The 19212-nt window shown below is 39.7% G+C and overlaps 1 protein-coding gene across 1 annotated transcript in view; it reads left to right on the top strand.

Annotated features, from left to right (window-relative positions):
• The window catches only part of ATM (ATM serine/threonine kinase), a 110768-nt gene that overhangs the window by 17434 nt on the left and 74122 nt on the right, over positions 1-19212 (top strand). Inside the window, exons 6-16 of the mRNA XM_050937999.1 lie at positions 125-290; positions 712-956; positions 4497-4660; positions 7157-7326; positions 9101-9472; positions 10049-10243; positions 12348-12443; positions 13684-13909; positions 14701-14838; positions 15801-15926; positions 19012-19101. Coding sequence (XP_050793956.1) covers positions 125-290; positions 712-956; positions 4497-4660; positions 7157-7326; positions 9101-9472; positions 10049-10243; positions 12348-12443; positions 13684-13909; positions 14701-14838; positions 15801-15926; positions 19012-19101 — 1988 coding nt within the window. The remainder of the gene's footprint in view (positions 1-124; positions 291-711; positions 957-4496; positions 4661-7156; positions 7327-9100; positions 9473-10048; positions 10244-12347; positions 12444-13683; positions 13910-14700; positions 14839-15800; positions 15927-19011; positions 19102-19212) is intronic.

Below are 19212 nucleotides of genomic sequence, written 5' to 3'. Positions count from 1 at the left end.
AACTTCTGCATTTAATCTGCTTGTTAGAATTGTATGATCTGGTCTCTTAAATCACTGTTTTACCCAGGCTAAGGAGACAGTTATACTTTTATATAATTTTTGATTCTTTGAATTATGTTTACAGAACTGCTGACCCTGTACTGCAAATTGTATCTCAAACCTTCCAGAGATATTAACAGAGTTTTGGTGGCTAGAATAATTCACACACTGATCAGAGGATGCTGCTTCCAAACTGATGAACTAAATTCCAATCTTTTTTGCTTCTTTGAAAAAGCACTACAGTGTGCAAGGTAATTCTCAGCTTTTTGTTTTGTGTGTCAGAATTGTATTTCAGAGGATAATTTGTCCTAGGTAATTGGGGTTGGACTTGATGGTCTGTGGATGCTCATTGATCCCTGACTTCTGTGATTCTGACCTTCAACAACTTTCTGTTTACTCAGAGCTCTTTGAAATGTGAATCTTTTCTGCATTTATAGTATTCTGGAAATTTTTTGCATTATCTACAAGTATTCAGAGGTGTGAGGTCTTTTGAATATTCTTGCCTTATTTATTAAATTAAGTTTGTTCAGTGCTCAATTTACAGTTCAAGGACTAGATTTAAAAAAAATCCAGACAAGTCATTCATTATTTGTTAATACTTCTTATCAACTTTCTTATCAACAGAAAGTTGTCTGTTTTTGCTGTAGATGAAGTGCTTGGTTTATATTCCAGGCAGGAGAATGCCTCTGCCTCTGCAGGTCTGGATCATATTCTTCCAGCAATTAATGTCGTCTTCAGTGTGTATGCTGTGAACTGTCGTATGCGGATTTGTAAGCTAGGAGAAGAAATTCTTCCTACGGTTCTTTATATATGGACTCAGTATAAACCGAAAGAGTCTGTAAAGGAGTTAATAATTCAGTTACTTCAACTGCAGGTTCGTGTTCATCATCCAAAGGGAGCCAAAACACAGGAGAAAGGTACACAATAAAAAGCTTCTTTTTTTTTTTTGTTTTTCTAATTTTAGCAAATTTTTGCTATATGTGAGAGTTCAAGTTGCACGAGCACAGAAGTTCTGGATGTCACTGGTAAACTTGGAGAATAATCACAGGAGTAACTGTTTCTTCTCTATAGTTTTACACTGTGCATTAGAGCTGATTGAATTGGGGGAATACATGGTTTTAACTATTATTGTATTATAACAACACTCAAAATATGCTGGGTGCTGAATGGGAACACCCAGCATCTGGTCAAAGACTTCAGAATTTAAAAAGAAAAGGGGGAGGAAGGGAAAAGGCTGGGGGGAATAGATACAACATACAGGAGTGAGCAAAGTGCAGATTGGCACACATGTTCACATCTTGTTACTTTTATAGATACTAGGACTGGGAGTGACCATTATGGTCATCTACCAGAGATGGGCAAACTATGGCCTGCGGGCCACATCTGGCCTGCGGGACCCTCCTGCCCAGCCCCTGAACTCCTGCCCTAGGAGGCTAGCCCCCAGCCCCTCCCCTGCTGTTCCCCCTCCCTCACAGCCTCCGCTCACCCTACCACCAGCTCAATGCTCTGGGCAGCGGGACTGCGAGCTCCTGGGGCAGTACAGCTGCAGAGCTCGGCCTGACCCGGTGCACTGCACCGTGGCGTGGCTGGCTCCAGCCAAGTGGTGAGCTGTAGTGCCACCAGCCACCTGTGCTCCAGGCAGCGCGGTAAGGGAGTAGAGAGTGGGGATGGGGGGTTGATAGAGGGAGGGGAGTTCGAGGTGGTGGTCAGGGGGCGGGGATGTGGATAGGGGTGGTGGCGGTCAGAGGACGGGGAACAGGAGGGTTAAATGGGGACTGGAGTCCCTGGCTGGCAGTCAGGAAGGAGAGGAGGTTGGATGGGGTAGTGGGGGGCAGTCGGGACAGAGAGAAAGGGTGGTTGGATGGGGCAGAGGTCCCGGGGGTGTGTATGTCAGGAATAAGAGGAGGGGGGTTGGATGTGGCGGCAGGGGACAGGGGGGCGGTCAGAGGATAGAGAGTGGGGTGTGTGTGTGGCTGGGGCAGGGGTCCTGAGAGGGGGGATGGGGTGTGGATAGAGGGTGGGGGCCGGGCCATGACCCCCTCCCCTAACCAACCCTCCATAGAATTTCCAAAAGCCAATGCGGCCCTCAGGCCAAAAAGTTTGCCTGCCCCTGATCTAGTCTGACATCCTGGAAAACATAGGCATGCAGAAGGCACTTGGGGGGGAGGGGAGGAGTTGATCAGTGGGGCCCATGGACCCCCTGGAGTACCCTCTCAGACCCCCCTTTGAGAAACACTGTTCTAGGCCTTTGATTAGTCTTACCTCTCATTTAAGAACCTTCTGCAATTTTTCAACATCCTTTTTGAAGAGTAGAAACCAAAGTTGGACACACTATTCTAGTAATGATCTCACTATAAACATATACAAAGGAAATACCACCTCCCCCTAGTTCATATTCTCCACCTTATACATCCAGGGATCCTGTTTGCCATTTCAGTGACATAATCTCCTTGAAAGCACATATTCAACTGGTTATCTACCATGACCCCAAGCCCTTGTCAGTGTCACAGCTTTCCAGGATACAGTCCCCCATCTTATAAATGCAGCCTATGTTCTTTGTACCTAGATGTTGTATGACCTTGCATTTGGCTGTGTTAAAACATAGGATGTTCAAGTGAGCCCCCTTACAAAGCAGTTTATGTTGGTCTATATAACTGATCTGTCTCCATCATTATTTAATACTCCACCAATTTTCGTATCATTTGCAAACTTTAGCAGGAATGATTTTATATTTTCTTAAAGATATTGAATAAAATGGGCTGAGAATAGATACCTGCAGGAACTCATTAGAAACACTCCCTTGGGATGATGATGCCCCATTTACAGTTACTTTATGTGATATATGAATTAATATTGTCTGCATAGATTTTGTATAGTGGTAATTCTTTATCCGAATGCCATGTGGGACTAAGTTAAATACCTTGCAAAAGTCTTAAGTCCATTATGTCAACATGTTACTTTTATTAACCAAACTCATAAAAAAATACCAAGTTTGTTTGACAAGCACCTTTATCCATAAAACCATGTTGATTGGCATTAATTATACTACTATTTTACTGATTGCTGGGCCATATCAGCATTTCCATGATTTTTGCCCTGTATTGATGTCAGGCTAACTGATCTATAATTTCCCTGCCATCCCATTCGCCTTTTTTTAAATATTGGCACAACATTAGGGGTTTTTTTTCCCCAGTCCTCGAACACTTCCAGTGTTCCAAGATTTGTTCAATCAATATTAATGGTTCAGAGATCTCCTCGGTTAATTCATTTAATACTCTTGGGTGCAAATCCTGTAGATTTTAAAATGTTTAACTTAATAGTTGCTCTTTAATATCTTCCCTAGTTTTTGATGGGAAGAAAGTATTTCATTATAATTGCAAGACATGAATACATCACCCTGCTTCCTTCGGAATACAGAACAGAAATATTTATTGAACACTTCCGCCTTTTCTGCAACGTAACTGATAATTTTACCATCCTTGTCTAGTATTGGACCCATACCATCACTAGGGTTTTGCTTGTTTCTAATACATATACAAAATTCCTTTTTATTATTCTTAGCACTACCAGGCATAGATTTTTGTTCAATACTTTTAGCTTCCCCTGTCAACTCTGTTTCCTAACTACTGATTTGTATTTACTACTATCCAACCCATTGTAGTGTGTTTTTTTTTAATGCATTAAATTTTTTTATTAGTCCCTTGTTAACAATTAATCCCCAGTTATACTGAAGTCCCTCTTAGACCACGTTCCCCCTGCATTCTCTTAGAATCTGCCCCCAAACCCCAACATATAGGGTCCCTGGCCTTCACTGTCTATGTTTGCATCTTGCCTGTATCAAAAAAAAAAAAAAAAAATCTATGTAAGGCCATCTTCACACCAGGGTTCTTCTTTTGCACAAGGGATGCTGGAGATGGATGCTCCTGGTACATCTGCTGCTTTGAAAGGGCAAGGAGGATAGGGCAGGGCCAAATCAGAGTATGTTGGGTATTAAAATTCTGCAATGTAATCTGTGACACCTGTTGTGTCCCTGGGTTGAGAAGACACATGGGTCAGCTGTTCCTGGCTGCTGCTGGGGTAGTATTCTAGCCCCTCCCCCAGACAAGTGGCAGGGGTGGCTGTACTGGGGACCTTGAGTCTCTGGGGGTGGGAGCTGCTTAGTTCTGGATGTTTAGGTTGGAACAGATGAGGGTGGGATTCTTGATTTTATTTTATTTTTTCCCCTCCCTCTTATTTGGCATCCAGACTTTATCTTCTTTTCCCCCATCTTTGCAAATATTTGAACATTTTTTGTTTTAAATAACAAATGTTTGCATTATAAAACCTCCTGAAAAATGCAACTCTAATTGCTGTTAAGCATTCTCTGTTCATCTGTGAACATAGAAAGCTATATTGTATAGTCAGATTATGGCAGATAAACTGCATATATAACTTAAATTTTATCTTTTCACATACAGGTGCATATGACTCAGCAAAATGGCAAAGAATCTTACACAACTTGTATGATCTGCTGGTGAATGAGTTAAGTCTCATTGGCAGTAGAGGAAAGTATTCTTCAGGATCACGCAACATTGCTGTAAAGGAAAACTTGATTGAATTAATGGCTGATATTTGTCATCAAGTAAATGACATTTCTGCACATTGTTCCAAATGAATGTAAAGTTGATGTGTATACTGTACTATGCTATTCACACACTTCAATTTTCCATTAATATGTCTTGCAGATTTTTTTCATAATTGTTTACTCATATTTCAGTATCGTTAGTCTCTGGTCTAGAGACATGTTCTTTTTGGCCTCAATTAAACAACAGTCTTGAGATCCTAATACTCAGGTCTAATAGAGGCTGCACAGACTGCGGACGGAGCCCTTCTGTTCAGTTTATAGAGAAATTTAATTGCTCTAGTGACATTTTGGATTAACTTTCCCCAAAATATTTCCATGTGTAAGGTACAGATGGAAGCAGACATTTTCTGTTTGCTGCTGAAAGTGTTTAAATTTGTTTTATTTGAAAGTTTAACATGGTTACAGGCTTGTAAGGGAGAAGCGTCCTTATATTTCTGATACGCTTTTTAATATCAAGGAATTCTCAATAGAGCAAAATTATTTGTTGTTGCAGAAATTCATATTTAGTTAGTACTTTTATTCTGTATGCAGTTGAAAGAATGGGTAATTGATATTTTTATATGACTGTTTATGTGACTTGGAAGCACAAGTTTCATTGAAAGTCAATGGTTCTTTGTGCTCCTAAATCACTTTGGGCTCTTGTGAAAATCCTACCCTTATTGATTAATTACTGGAGAGCCGAAGTAATGTAATAATACTTACGTCTCATAGTTCCAAGCCTTGCTTTTGAAGGATGATCCCAAGCTAGGCTTCTTGCTTTTCAGATGACAGAGACAGTAGGACACTGTGCTTCTGGAGAGCAGGAAGCAAATCTCTGATCAAATCCTAATGGCTGACAGGCATAGCATTGATAGGTGCTGGAGACAGCAGCATCCTTATGCCTTCTGCCAGTATCTGAGTTGTTGCTGTGTGTGATCTTTGAAGGTTGTGAAGCAAGCTAAGAGGGAAATGAGAATTATCTGGAGTGCTTTATAGATGGTAAATAATGATTAACTTCAGGTGTGTCTACCTTGTAAGCTGGTGATGTGATTCCCAGCTGGAGGAGACATATTTGCACTAGTTCTGATTGAGCTAGCTCAGTAAAAAGAGTGTTGACCCAGCAGTGCAAGCAGTGGAAGGGGCTAGCTGCCCCGAGTGCATGCTCATAAGAGATGCTATGTACTACAAGGAGCAGCTAACCCCGCCTGTGACTGGGCCACTGATGTTATTCTCTATTTTTAGTGCATTAGCTCAGTTAAAACTAGTATGAACATGTCTCCTCAAGCTCAGAATCATACTCCCAACTCAGAATATAGACATACCCTTAGTTTGAAACATCTCATGGCCTTTAATAGAGGGTAAGGGTGGCAAGGTCCCTCACCAAAGGCTCTTACCAAAGTAAACTGCCATGGGATAAGAAGAAGGTGCTCTCATGGATTAGTAACTGGTTAAAAGATAGGAAACAAAGGATAGGTATAAATGGTCAGTTTTCAGAATGGAGAGAGGTAAATAGTGGTATCCCCCAGGGATCTGTTCTGGGACCAGTCCTATTCAACATATTCATAAATGATCTGGAAAAAGGGGTAAACAGTGAGGTGGCAAAATTTGCAGATGATACAAAATTACTAAAGATAGTTAAGACCCAGGCAGACTGCAAAGAGCTACAAAAGGATCTCTCAAAACTGGATAGTTCTCTGAAAACATCCACTCACAAGTGTGGCAGCAGTCAAAAAAGCAAACGGAATGCTGGGAATCATTAAGAAAGCATAGATAATAGGACAGAAAATATGTTGCCTCTATATAAATCCATGGTACGCCCACATCTTGAATACTATGTGCAGATGTGGTCGCCCCATCTCAAAAAAGATATATTGGAATTGGAAAAAGTTCAGAAAAGGGCAACAAAAATGATTAGAGGTATGGAACAGTTTCCGTATAAGGAGAGATTAATAAGACTGGGACTTTTCAGCTTGGAAAAGAGACAGCTAAGGGAGGATATGATTGAGGTCTATAAAATCATGACTGATGTAGGGAAAGTAGATAAGGAAGTGTTATTTACTACTTCTCATAATACAAGAACTAGGAGTCACCAAATGAAATTAATAGACAGAAGGTTTAAAACAAAAGGAAGTATTTCTTCACACAACACATAGTCAACGTGTGGAACTCCTTGCCAGAGGATGTTGTGAAGGCCAAGACCATAACAGGGTTCAAAAAAGAACTAGATAAATTCATGGAGGATAGGTCCATCAATGGCTTTTAGCCAGGATGGGTAGGAATAGTGTCCCTAACCTCTGTTTTCCAGAAGCTGAGAATGAGTGACGGGATGGATCACTTGATGATTACCTGTTCTGTTCATTCCTTCTGGGGCACCTGGCACTGGCCACTGTCAGAAGACAGGATACTGGGCTAGATGGACCTTTGGTCTGACCCAATAGAGCTATTCTTATGTTCTTATATGAGTACTTGAATACTTTTTTTGATGGGTTCTCTTTTTACTATGTTTTTGGAAAGGTCTTTACTGAAGACACCAAAGTCCTGGAGAAAACCCAGTCGTACACTGTTACACAAAGAGAGTCTGGAGATGAAGCTGCACCAAGCAAGCGTAGGAAGATCGAATTGGGCTGGGAAATAATTCGAGACAACTTGCAAATATCACAGAATGATTTTGATGTCATACCTTGGTAAAAACACCTTTATCCTTTTACCTTGGAACTGAAATCAGTACAAATAACTTAACAGGTTTTAGTTTCACGTTCAATTATTTCATGATCTGTGGACTCCTGCATTTTATACCCAGTTGTCTCCCAAATGCCTTGTGCTGTGAACTAAGGTGCTCAGATACAGAACATACAGGGAGGCTGTCATGGAATCAGCATAGCTTTTCCAGCTCTTTAACAATCATGAGGGATGTTCTTGAAATTCTTGTTATAAAAGCTTCTAAGTCAAATACCACATAATAGTTAGAAGTCATAACTTTCACATTGCTGACTTGGATAACTGACATGATATATGAGAGAGACAGGATGGGTGAGGTAATATCTTTTGTTGAACCAACTTCTGTTGGTGACACAGATAAGCTTTTGAGCTACACAGTGGTCTTCTTCAGGTCTGACGTGATATATGACTAACGAATGACAATGAAACGATGGTGAATGAAAATACCAGCTTTTATGCGGGTCTGTGGAGTTGCAATAAGAATAATGCCGTGGAGTGAGAACCTCATCTCTATTCTCACTATTTTATGCTGGGTAAACTGGCTTGAGGAGTATAACAATATTGTAATATTTGACATAGCAGATAACGGTATAACAAGATCCAGTGATTGGAAGTTGAAGCTAGACAAACTCAAGCTGCAAATAAGGGGCACATTTTTAAACAGCGAAAGGAATTAATTGTTGGAAAAGTTTACAAAGGGCTGAGGTGGATTCTCCACTGGAAGATTTTTAAATAAAGACTGGATTTTTTCTAAAAGAGATGCTTTATTTCAAACAGGAATTAATTCAGGGAAATCGTATGGCCTGTTTTATACAGGAGGCAGGCTAGATAATCAGAGTTGTTCCTTCCAGCTTTATAATCTGAGTAAAGCTAAGATTTTTGTCACGGAAATCATTCCGTGACTTCCAGAGAGCTCATAAAATTTTCTGCTTCAGCCCCAGGGCAGCGTGGCTGGAGGTCTCAGCTGCGGGACAGGGGGTCCAGCAGCTCTTAGCTGCCAGGTAGCAGGACCTCGCAGCTCCCAGCCTCTGTGGGTGGCAGGCGACACCCTGCAGTACTGAACCACAGCGGGTGGGGGAGGGACACCCCCAGCTCTAAACCACCCTGGGTGGCAGGGGACTCCCCCACAGCTCCAAGTCGCTGTGGGCAGGAGCACCTGACAGCTCCCAGCCAATGTAAGTGATAGGGCCACCCCGCAGCTCCCAGACACCATGGGCCATGGGGAGGGGTGCCCCCGCAACTCCCAGCCATTGTGAGGAGTGGGTTGGAACCTGGAACTCGAGCAACTGTGGGTGCTGGACTCTCTCCTCTCCTCATTTTGTCACGTTATTTTTAGTAAAAGTCATGGACAGGTCATGGGCATTGGTGATTTTTTGTTTATTGTGTGTGACCTGTCGGTGACTTTTACTAAAAATAAGACAAAGATTTTGTTATGGTTATCTGTGAGAAATAAAATTACAGACAAGAAAATTAATTTTCTGTTTGCTTTACTGATATCTGACAGTCAACTTGTAAAACAGCATTTGTGTGGCTGAGGCTGAACATACTTAATTGCTTCAAAATGACAGAATAATTGGTGATTGAACAAGCTATCCTGAACACTTAAACAATCACAGTTAAATATACAATAGAAGTATAAAATGATTCTCTGAAACGGCTTATATTATATTTTACTGCTTTTCAACACATAATGAATTTAAGTACATTTCAAATTAATTGCCTTCACTTTCTGTTTTTAAGGTTGCAGATTACAGCCCAATTGATATCAAAGTATCCTATGAGTCTTCCTAACGGTGAATTATCTCCCTTACTCACTATACTACACCAGCTACTACATCAGCAGAGAAAAGGGGAAAGGACCCCATATGTGCTAAGGTGCCTTACAGAGGTTGCTGTTTGTCAGAGCCAAAAATTAGATTTGGAAAGCACACAAAAGTTGGAGCTGCAGAGAATCTGGGCAAAAGTTTGGTCTCTTACGGTTCGCAGCATAAGTTTTCAGCAAGTTGAAACAGAAAGCTTTGGGTTACTTGGAGCCATAATTCAAGGAAACCTTATTGTAATAGACAAAGAACTCTGGAAGATATTTTCAGGGTCTGCATACAAGCCTTCGAGGTAAGATGTGAACCAGGGATAGTGCATCTTGAGTCTTTGACTCTCTGTAGCTGTTCTTCCTCCATGAACAGAAATACTAAATTTGTTCTTGTGGCATTTTAACTAAGTACTGTACATATTTGTGTTAAAACCTGCTTTTCAGACATTTATAATTCAGCCATAAAAACTCACTCCAGTCTGAAAGTTGACATGGAAGAGATGTGACCAGGACAAGCTTCTTAAAAACAAATTTTGGCCAAAATAGATTCATTCTACTCTTGTTGAAACAAAGTAAAGCATATTTTTTGTTCTTTTAAAATTAATTTAATTTCAAAAGACTGGATCCAAATAATTTTAAAATAGACAAGTGGAATCTATAACGTCTAAAATATGGGTTTGAAAATGCATGCAGAGTGAATATTCTTATAAAGGAATTTTTAATGTGCGTGCTTATTAAGTACTTTATTTATGCATTTGACAATATTCTTAGAGCTGTCCAAGATCCAGAAATAAAGACTTTGCCTCATAATGATAGTAGTCAAATATACATTTAATTATGATTTCCCACAAGCTGTTCTTTGCTCTGTTTTGTTGTAGTCCTGCTGCACGTTGTTTGGCATTAGCAATGACTGCTTATGTAGTACCGGAAACTTTGAAAGTAGGAATGGTGCAGAATAATTGTGAAGGAAATACTGGGTGTGTGTTAAAAGAAGCAATAATGAAATGGCTACTGTTCTGTCATTTGGAAGAGAAGATGGAAGAATGTTTTGAGTTACCCCCTGTGCTATGCAGGTAACAACTTGGAGTATAATCTGCTCTGTGTATAAACACAAAACATAACATAAAAAAAGCAGATGGGAAAAATGAATTATTAAAGCCTTCATATGTTGCTAATGTTTTGGTAGAGTTTATAAATCTGTGTGTTAACTTTCTGTAGGGTATCATAAAACATGTGTTTTGGAAATCATTAATTTCTCCTTACTCAAATGTTAAAAAATAAATAAATAAATAAATCATTTCATACAACTGCTTTTAGATGAAAATTACCTGAAAATAATACCTGAAGTTTTCTGGCGTGATGTTTAGATTTTAGGAATGACTAGAATCAAACTATTTAGCAAGTGATAATGTTAACCCTGCTGCTGCTTGGTATAACTGATGTGCTATTATAATCCAAGTTTTTAGTTATTCAAGTGTTAGCTTCAGACAATACCTGCATTTTAAAGTTTCTTGCTTTTTAAAACATTAGGTTAGTACATGAAGTGTTTTGGTAAATAACTAATATTACTGTACATTTAGCACTTTTTGTGAAAGGATCACCAAGTGTTTTACAAATATAAGTAAACTTATCAATACCGTTTTGGGGAAGGGAGGTAGATAAGTAGTATATCCATTTTTACAAGCGGATAATCTGAGACACAGAGATGGTAACTTCCATAAGGTCACACAGCGAGTCTGGCATAGATGTGTTACTCCTGGGGGAAATTCTGCGCCACTGCATGTTCACAGAATTCATGTCCCCCACAGATTTCTTTGTTTCCACACAGAAAAATGACTTTCTGACTGGAAAGCAAAGCTCCAGCAGTGTGGGCACGTCATTTTAGCACCCAGAGCAACTGACATCGAGGGAGAGCACTGTGGGGCAGGGGGCGGGACTGAGGAAGACCCCGCTGGTGGCTCTTGCCCTGCCCCAAGCTCAGCTGCTAGTCCTGGCTGGGCTAGGGGTAGGAGGGGACAGGACTTGATCTTCACTTGCAAGGAGTGGCCATGTCTGGGTCAAACTCAGCCCCAGAAATCTCCCCTGGCTGCAGGAAACTCCACCTCATCCTACTTTCTGCCCCTATCACTCCTCAGCTGTGGGGAGAAGAGTCACTGTATGGAGAGCTGCTTCACCAATCACCCAGCCCCTGTGCATCCAGACCCTCCCCCCCGTACCCAGACCCCTGCAGAGCCTCAGTCCCACCCCCCTTCACCCAGAACCCCTACGAGTCTCCCACACCCTAACTCCCACCCCGCCGAGCCTCACTCCCTGCATCCGGAGCCCCCTGCTGAGCCCCACCCTCTTCCCCCGCATCCAGCCCCCAAGACTGCACCCTGATGAGCCATACTTCTGCTGCACCCAGACCACCCCAACGAGCCCCCTGGACCTCCACCCTACTGAGTTTCAACCAGCTGTACCTGGACCCCAGACCCCCCACAGAGCCCCGCACGTGTGGAGCCCCACGCCCAGACCCACCCTGCTGAGCCCCAAGCACCTTCATCTAGACCCAGCTGCAGAGTCCCATTGCTTCTGTGCATCCAGATCCCAACTGCATCCGGACCTCCCACTCATCCATCCTCATCCAGATTGTGCCACACAGGACCCTCTCACCCCACACATGGAGCCCACCACACTAAGCCCTTCCACAGTAGGGATCCTGCCAGACTGAGCCTACCTGCTTGCACCTGGTGCGGAGGAGCAGGGCCTTAGGGTTTTCCTGGGGCAGACCCAGCCCTTACACTGTGTCAGGGTCAGGTGCAGCCTCGCCACCGAGTCCGTGCCCTGACTGGGAGCTGCAGGGTGATCTCTCACCTCTGTGCACCCAATGGCCTGTGCTTCCCACTGCTGTGCTGGAGCCTCCACGTTTATTTATTACAAATAAAATTCGCATAACTTTAAAATATTGTGCACAGTATTTTTATTTTTTTGGCACAGAAGTTTTATTTTTTTGGCACAGAATTCCCTCAGGAGTAATGTATATAGAACTCAGGAGTCCTGATTCCTAGTCATGTTCTAATGTACATAATTAAGGTTAGGTTTGAGATTTGAAGTTTGGAGTCATAATCACCTAATAAGTATAGATGTTTCTCACCTAAATTCCAGCTCTGGGTTTAAAAAAAAAAATGTTCTTTACAGTGATTTTCCTCATCTAGTGCTGCAGAAAACTCTTGTGAGCCTGACTATGAAGAACTGCAGAGCCGCAATGAACTTTTTCCAAAATGCTACTGAGTGGTATGTTTAAAATTAATCCGCACAGACAGTATGCTCCTCATATTTAGGGGCAGTATTTTTAGGGTTGAACCAGCTTTGTTCTTTTTTAAGTAGTAGTCCATATCCTTGTTGATATTCTGTATTCCCCCTACTTGGCTCAGGTAGCATTCAAGGTTTTTGCCATTCCAGCAAACACTGAAGATATGGAACACGTTTTCCTGTCTCTCACATATCTTTTAATGTTCATTTTTATAAAGTATTTAGCACATTTTTGAGCATTGTGAAAATAGAGCATCTACAGTCTAGTTAGGTGCTTTACACAGGTATGAAGACAACATCTCATCCCTGAAGAGGTTACATAACATCTCTCTTACCAGTAATATATCTTAGTAAAGCAATTGCCAAAAAAAAACCAAAAATCCTTTTAAAAAGCCCCCAACTAATTAGAAATTACTGTCATGGACCCACAGTACCCACCTTTCTTCCCCATTACTTTACAGTCTTAAAACTTGATTTAGTAGAAGGCGTTGGACACAGCTTCAAATGCCTCCCTAATGTATGTCCTTGGGTGTTGTGGGGGGGACATAGGGAGGTGGCACACACTGCCTTGATGGACACTGCTTTTCAGAATGCCCCAAGGTCACACACCAAAGTTGTGAGCACATTTCATCTACAGTAGGAGTTCTCAACCTTTTTCTTTCTGAGCGCCCCTCCCCCCCATGTTATAAAAACTCCCCAGCCCACCTGCGCCACAACTGCTATTTTCTGCATATAAAAGAAAGAGCTGGCATTAGGGAGTAGCAAGCAGAGCTATTGCTCAGGGCCCCACACCACAGAGGGCCCCGCAAAGCTAAGTTGCTCAGGCTTTGACTTCAGCCCCAGGTGGCAGGGTTCAGGGCCCCAGCCTTCAGCTCCACATGGTGGGACTTCGGCTTTCTGCCCTGGGCCCCAGCGATTCTAACACTGCCCTCCCCCCCCGAAACCTATTAGTGGCCCCCAGGGGAGCCCTGGACCTGATTGAGAACCACTGTTCTGCAATATAGATTCATCTTGATAATCATCTCAGACTGTGATTAAAATAGTAAATAACCATTCCTTAGTGAGATTAACCTGAGAAATGAGAGAGCAAAAGAAATGACTAGAGGCACAAATAAAAATTTCATTTTATTTCTGCTTATGTTTCTTGTGTTTAAATAATGGTTTTAAAGGTACAGGTAGTAAAGCAGGGTGTCACAATAAGAGTAATGTGTTTTCCTTCAAGTGTGCAACACACACAAGACAAAGGAGAAGTCAGTTTTTTGGAAATTGAAGAGCTGTATCTACAGACAACTTTTGATGAAATGGCTGTTTTCACCAGTCTTGCAGTGAACATTGCAGATAAAAATCTGTCTGGTTCAGGACTTGCTGTCAACCAAAACCATAGGGAAACGCTGGAGCACTGTCTGTTAGTGGTGTCAGAACAGCTTTTAAACAGCTACTCTTCTGAGGTGAGTTAGAAATGAGCATTGAAGTCCATGTTTGTTCTGCTTATTTCTGTATTTTAAAGTTATAGAGCATGTTGAACTTAAGCAGTTTTCCTGTTAAAATTGAATTGCAGACAATTTTTAATATTTCCTACAAAATGAAGTAGACAAATGTTTGTTTCCGTATAATGCTCTTCAGAATGCTCCAAACAAGTTACATGGGAAATTAGTTACATGATCTGCAAACTGAGAAGTATACATAAAATTACATGTTTGGCCATTTTTCTCCTTCCATACAATTTCTGCCCTCCATAATTCAGAGTTTTGCTGAGGTACCTAATTAAACATCTCAGGTGAAGTCTTGGCCCAGTTCAGTAAATGTTAGAGCTCTCACTGATGGCAGTGGAGCCAGGATTTCACCTTAGTGGTGATTATCAGCTTGTGCCTGGGAAGAAAAATAATTGTAATTTTTGAATGTTCCAATTCCTTAGACAAGGTTGCACTGTTAGAATATTATTGTTCTTCTTGAACTGGCTTATTCCTGGATGTGCCAGTGGTCTTGAGCAAATCACATAACTTCTGTGCCTACATCTGCCCATCTTTATATTACAGATAAAAATACTTACCTATTTTACAGGAGTGTAATGAAACTATTTGTAAAGTTCTTTGTGATCCTTTGTTGAAAGGATGTACAGTATAGAAGAGAAGTATTAATATAATAAACATTAAAGCATTAAAAGAACCATTAATAGCTCTGTAAGCTGATGAAGCACCATTTAATATAAAATTTATGATGTATTTATATTATGTGTTAGATTTATTCCAAGTCTACTACTGCAGAACACCTAGTCCGATGTGTCAGTCTCTTGATTGGTGTTCTTAGCTGCTATTGCTATGCTGGCACATTAACTGAAGAGGATGCATGTAAATCAGAATTGTTCCATAAAGCTAAGGTTAGTAATAATATGTGTTTGATAACTGTAAAGATAACAATATTCAATTATTTTAAAATGATGAATAATTATTAAAAATGAGTATTTTCATATTTTCAAAATATAAAACACTTGTTTCTGCTGGTTTCTGCTTAACAAATCAGAGTAGATGACAGAATTCAATGAATATTTATAAGCACTAGTTTTTTCACTATTACTAAAAAATTTTTATAGAATTTTCTTTTTTAAACTGTAATGAAAACTAGGTATGACTAAAATTACATATACACTACTAAAACTACAATTATTTTGCAATTGAAGATATTCTAGTTATTAAAATTTTGCCTACTTGCTTTTGGGAAAATATAAAAAATCAAAATGATCAGGGTCCAGATAGCTAAGGGGTTTGTTAATAAGCTAATGGCACCCTTCACCTCTAGGTCACTTGTTCAGATCTATCCATATTGGTAGTGAATTAGTCACTGAGAGCAGTTTGGCTATCTGAATTTATTTGGTAGTCCCGCTCTAATTCACTAGTAGTCATGTATATATAAAGCCACCATCACTAATAAAACTGTTTAACTTCTTTGTTGGGAATCTGAGCAACTGGGTCAAAGACTGAACCCACATGGAGACTGAATTATCTTTTCATGACTAGAGGTGGTGCCTTGCTTCAGAGTTGAAGCACAATATCAGAGCAATATGGAGAAATACCATGTTTTTCTTCGGTGATTAGAAAATTTGAATTTCCATCAGGTCTGTGTGGTCAGTTCATCACTTCTAGAGAGCAATGAATGTTTAAAATGGAGAAAAAAAGCAAACCTTCCACCCCAAAACTACTAACTCGTGACCTGAATAGTGAAGCTTAAATGTGCAGCAGAACCGCATATGTCTGTGTGTACGTGCGTGCATGCAGTCAAATAAGGGAAATGTGTGATTGAGAGATTTTCGCTACATTGTATTTGTATTTCTGTTTTTAATAGTCTCTCATACATTATGTTGGAGAAAGTATTTCTCAGTCTAAAAATAAACTAAATGAAGATTCTAGGATCATCTTGCTGAGGACTTTGATAACACAATGTAGCAACTGCTTATGTAATTGTACCAAGGTAGGATATTTAAAATAATGTTTGTCCATTATTTTTATTCTGTAATATATATCTAACTGAATTGTAACTTTCAAAAAGCAATAATAATGTATTTTGCAAGCTTCTGAGATGTTTATCTCTTTCATATTTACTGAATTATGTATTGCATAGGGAAAAAAACTATTACAACTTTAAAGTTGCTCAGTTATATCAGGAAATGCCAGAGTTAAGGCAATAATATGCAACTTCAACTCTGCCTCCTTATGAGCATGCTTTACAGTAGTCTTCAATTGCATGCTATTTCTCAAATACATTACAATATAAAGTACTTTTTTCCATAATCTTAAGTCCTTATTTTAAGCATACATTAATTTCATTATCATAATCAATCGGTTTCTTTTTGGCTGATTTTTTTTTTAAACATAAGTTCTCTACTCACTAAGATATGTACTTTTTATTCTCCTCTCTCTCCAACCAACGGAACATTCTTTCTTAGATACAGTTAAGAGGATCTGGCAGTTGGCTATGAATTGTGAATCTAGGAGGCCTTATGTGCTAATAAATATTCAGTATTGTTCCGATGCAAAACCATGCTCTGAAGTTCCTAGCCTCTGTTTGCCAGAAGCTGGGAATGGGCTATAGGATGGATCACTTGATGATTTCCTGTTATGTTCATTCCGTTTGAAGCACCTGGCATTGGCCACTGTCGGAAGACAGGATACTGGGCTAGATGGACCTTAGGTCTGACCCAGTATGGTCGTTCTTATACTTAATCTGTAGTAAGTACAGTACTATATATATCTGATAGAGTATATTACAATCATTCCTGTCTGGCATATGCAGAGTAGTACATTTTACTGCAAGGGTCTACACCTATATCTAAAGTAACAGAAAATTGTATAGTGTAATATTTGAGAAATAAGGAACCAGATCTTCAGCTGGTATAAACTAACGACGCTCCATTAAGTCAGCTACAAGCTCTGTTGAAGTCAGCATTGGGGGGAAAAAATCTATTGTTGTTGAAAATCATATATAATTATGTAATTAAAGGCTGTATTGTAAAGTCATTGAAGTCAAAAAAGCTATGCTGATTTGATTCAGTTGAGGGTATAGCCTAGTGTTTTATCATGAAATTAAGTACTGTATTGTAGAGCATACACACAAGAGAGCAGAGCCCAGAATTAATTTAGAACCTCAACCATGCAACCTTAACCCATAGCATTTCCTGAATTTCGAATGCTTATTTATGCAATTTTAACATTCCCTTCACTTACAGGGAGTTTTTCAAATAGCTGTTAGGCTCCCAACTCCCATTTGACCCTTTGAAAATTTCCCTCATCATTTATGTAGAATTTCCTAGGCAAAAAAGGGGATAAAACATAAAAAGGAGCTTTACTCTCTAGAAACTCAAAAATATTTTAGGTAGCAATAAATAGACAATGGTGAGAATAAATTTAATAACTAAATCAGTATTTGGTGAGACATGACTAGTGTTTATAAGAGGGAGTCCCTCGTCTATCTACCTTTGTTGGCGCTCAGTTTTGCACCTCACCCAGCTTCAGATATCCTGAGGTGCATCAGAAATGAGGTTCTCTCCAGCACACCTTACAAAGTCTTCGGGAACCTTTATTTAGCCCTTTCATTGCTTACATGATCAGCAAAAGATGAGGTAAAAATTCAGTGTGCACTTGACCCAGCCTGATTATAGAGAGTATAATGTCTGATCCAAACCCCATTGAAGTCAATGAGTCTCTCTGTCAACTTCATTTCGATGAGGACTTTAGTATGTTCATAACACATTTGTATGTACATTCCAGCATCTTCTAATATAGGCAGGAAGGTATCCCTCTCCTTCACCTTAGCAGCTGTGTCACAGTCTGCAGAGCCTGGCTATGCAATGGCAGTGTTACCATAAGTCCAAACCTGACTGTATTTTCCTGTTTGCAATATTCTGTTTAATCGGACTTCTCAACCTGTCACTATGCAGCTAAGTTAGCTATGCATGCATTTGAAACAAACCGCTTCTTAGCTGTGCAGCTTTTGAACTCATCAGAAAAAAATCTCCTGCATGTGATCCATGCGTAATTTTCAGATGTTCACCTGTCAGATCAAAACCAATGCAGGATATTTCAGTCCCCACACATTGGCTCTATGACTATTTTAAAAAATTACCAGAATTATTTTTATAATTGAGAGAGGTGTATTTTAACTCCCTGTGTTCAAAAACAAGGGACCCGTATTTTGAAAATAATCTCTGTGCGGAGACCAAGCATAGCACAATTTTTTATCAAAAAAAAGTTTCAGAAAGTTATGAGAAACTGAAATGGGGCTAGAATGCAGGCTGCTAACCTTAGCTATAATATTTATTGCCACAGCTATCATTCAGTAAAAAAAAGTTTAATGCAACATAAGGTGCACTGTGTTGCATTAGCTGTATAAAGGTTAAAGTTGTAGCCACTCCTTGCAACAGCTCCTGGAATGAATATTTGCACCCAAAAAAACCCTTGAAAATAAAGATTTTATATTGAAATCTTCCTCAGCTTTAATTAACTATAGCATCACTAGGATGCAGCTGCTGCTTACAGATACTTTAATAGAATGTTTTCTTTTTTTACATATCTTTGAGGCTTCTACTCATTCCATGACTGTTCCTCAAGATAATGCAGTAAATAGGTATATAAGAGGAATACATTTTTAAGCAATCGTGATATTTTTTAAAAACTTTGATTTATATTTAATGTTTTTGTTTTCTCATTGGAGTTTTTAAAAAGCGACATCCAAAATGACACAGATGAGAGAGATTACAGTACCTCTTTCTGACCAAAAAAAAAAAAAAACCCAGCCAAACTGATGACAACATTTTAGAAAAAAAACTTTTCTACTTGATTGGTGATATATTTGAACTTGCTTACAGACATGTTCCATTTTGGATTTTTCAAGATAAATTGTAGTGCATGACACGCTTCTGAGATTGGAATCTGGATCTGTATTTTTAATGTTATCTGTTTAATGAATTCACAGTATGGAATAAATCCAGTTCCTTTCTAAGAACAGAATATGTTATATGTACTGTGATAACTGGTCTGTATACTTTGCTTTCTGACAGAGCAGTCCAAGTAAGATCTTATCAGGCTTATTCCTGAGTTTGTTAACATCAAAGATGATGAATGATCTTGTAGATATTTGCAAACATCTGGTAAGTATGTTTCTCTAAATGCTATGTTTCTTTGCATGAGGAGTATTTATACAGTATAAATAACTCAGAGACAAACCGAATGTGATTTTTATTACAGAAAACAAATTGGCC

The sequence above is a fragment of the Gopherus flavomarginatus genome, chromosome 1 (genome assembly GCF_025201925.1).
Source record: "Gopherus flavomarginatus isolate rGopFla2 chromosome 1, rGopFla2.mat.asm, whole genome shotgun sequence".
Taxonomy (NCBI): domain Eukaryota; kingdom Metazoa; phylum Chordata; order Testudines; family Testudinidae; genus Gopherus; species Gopherus flavomarginatus.
The sequence above is the reverse complement of the archived record's forward strand: the minus strand, read 5'-3'. Positions and strand labels throughout refer to the sequence as shown.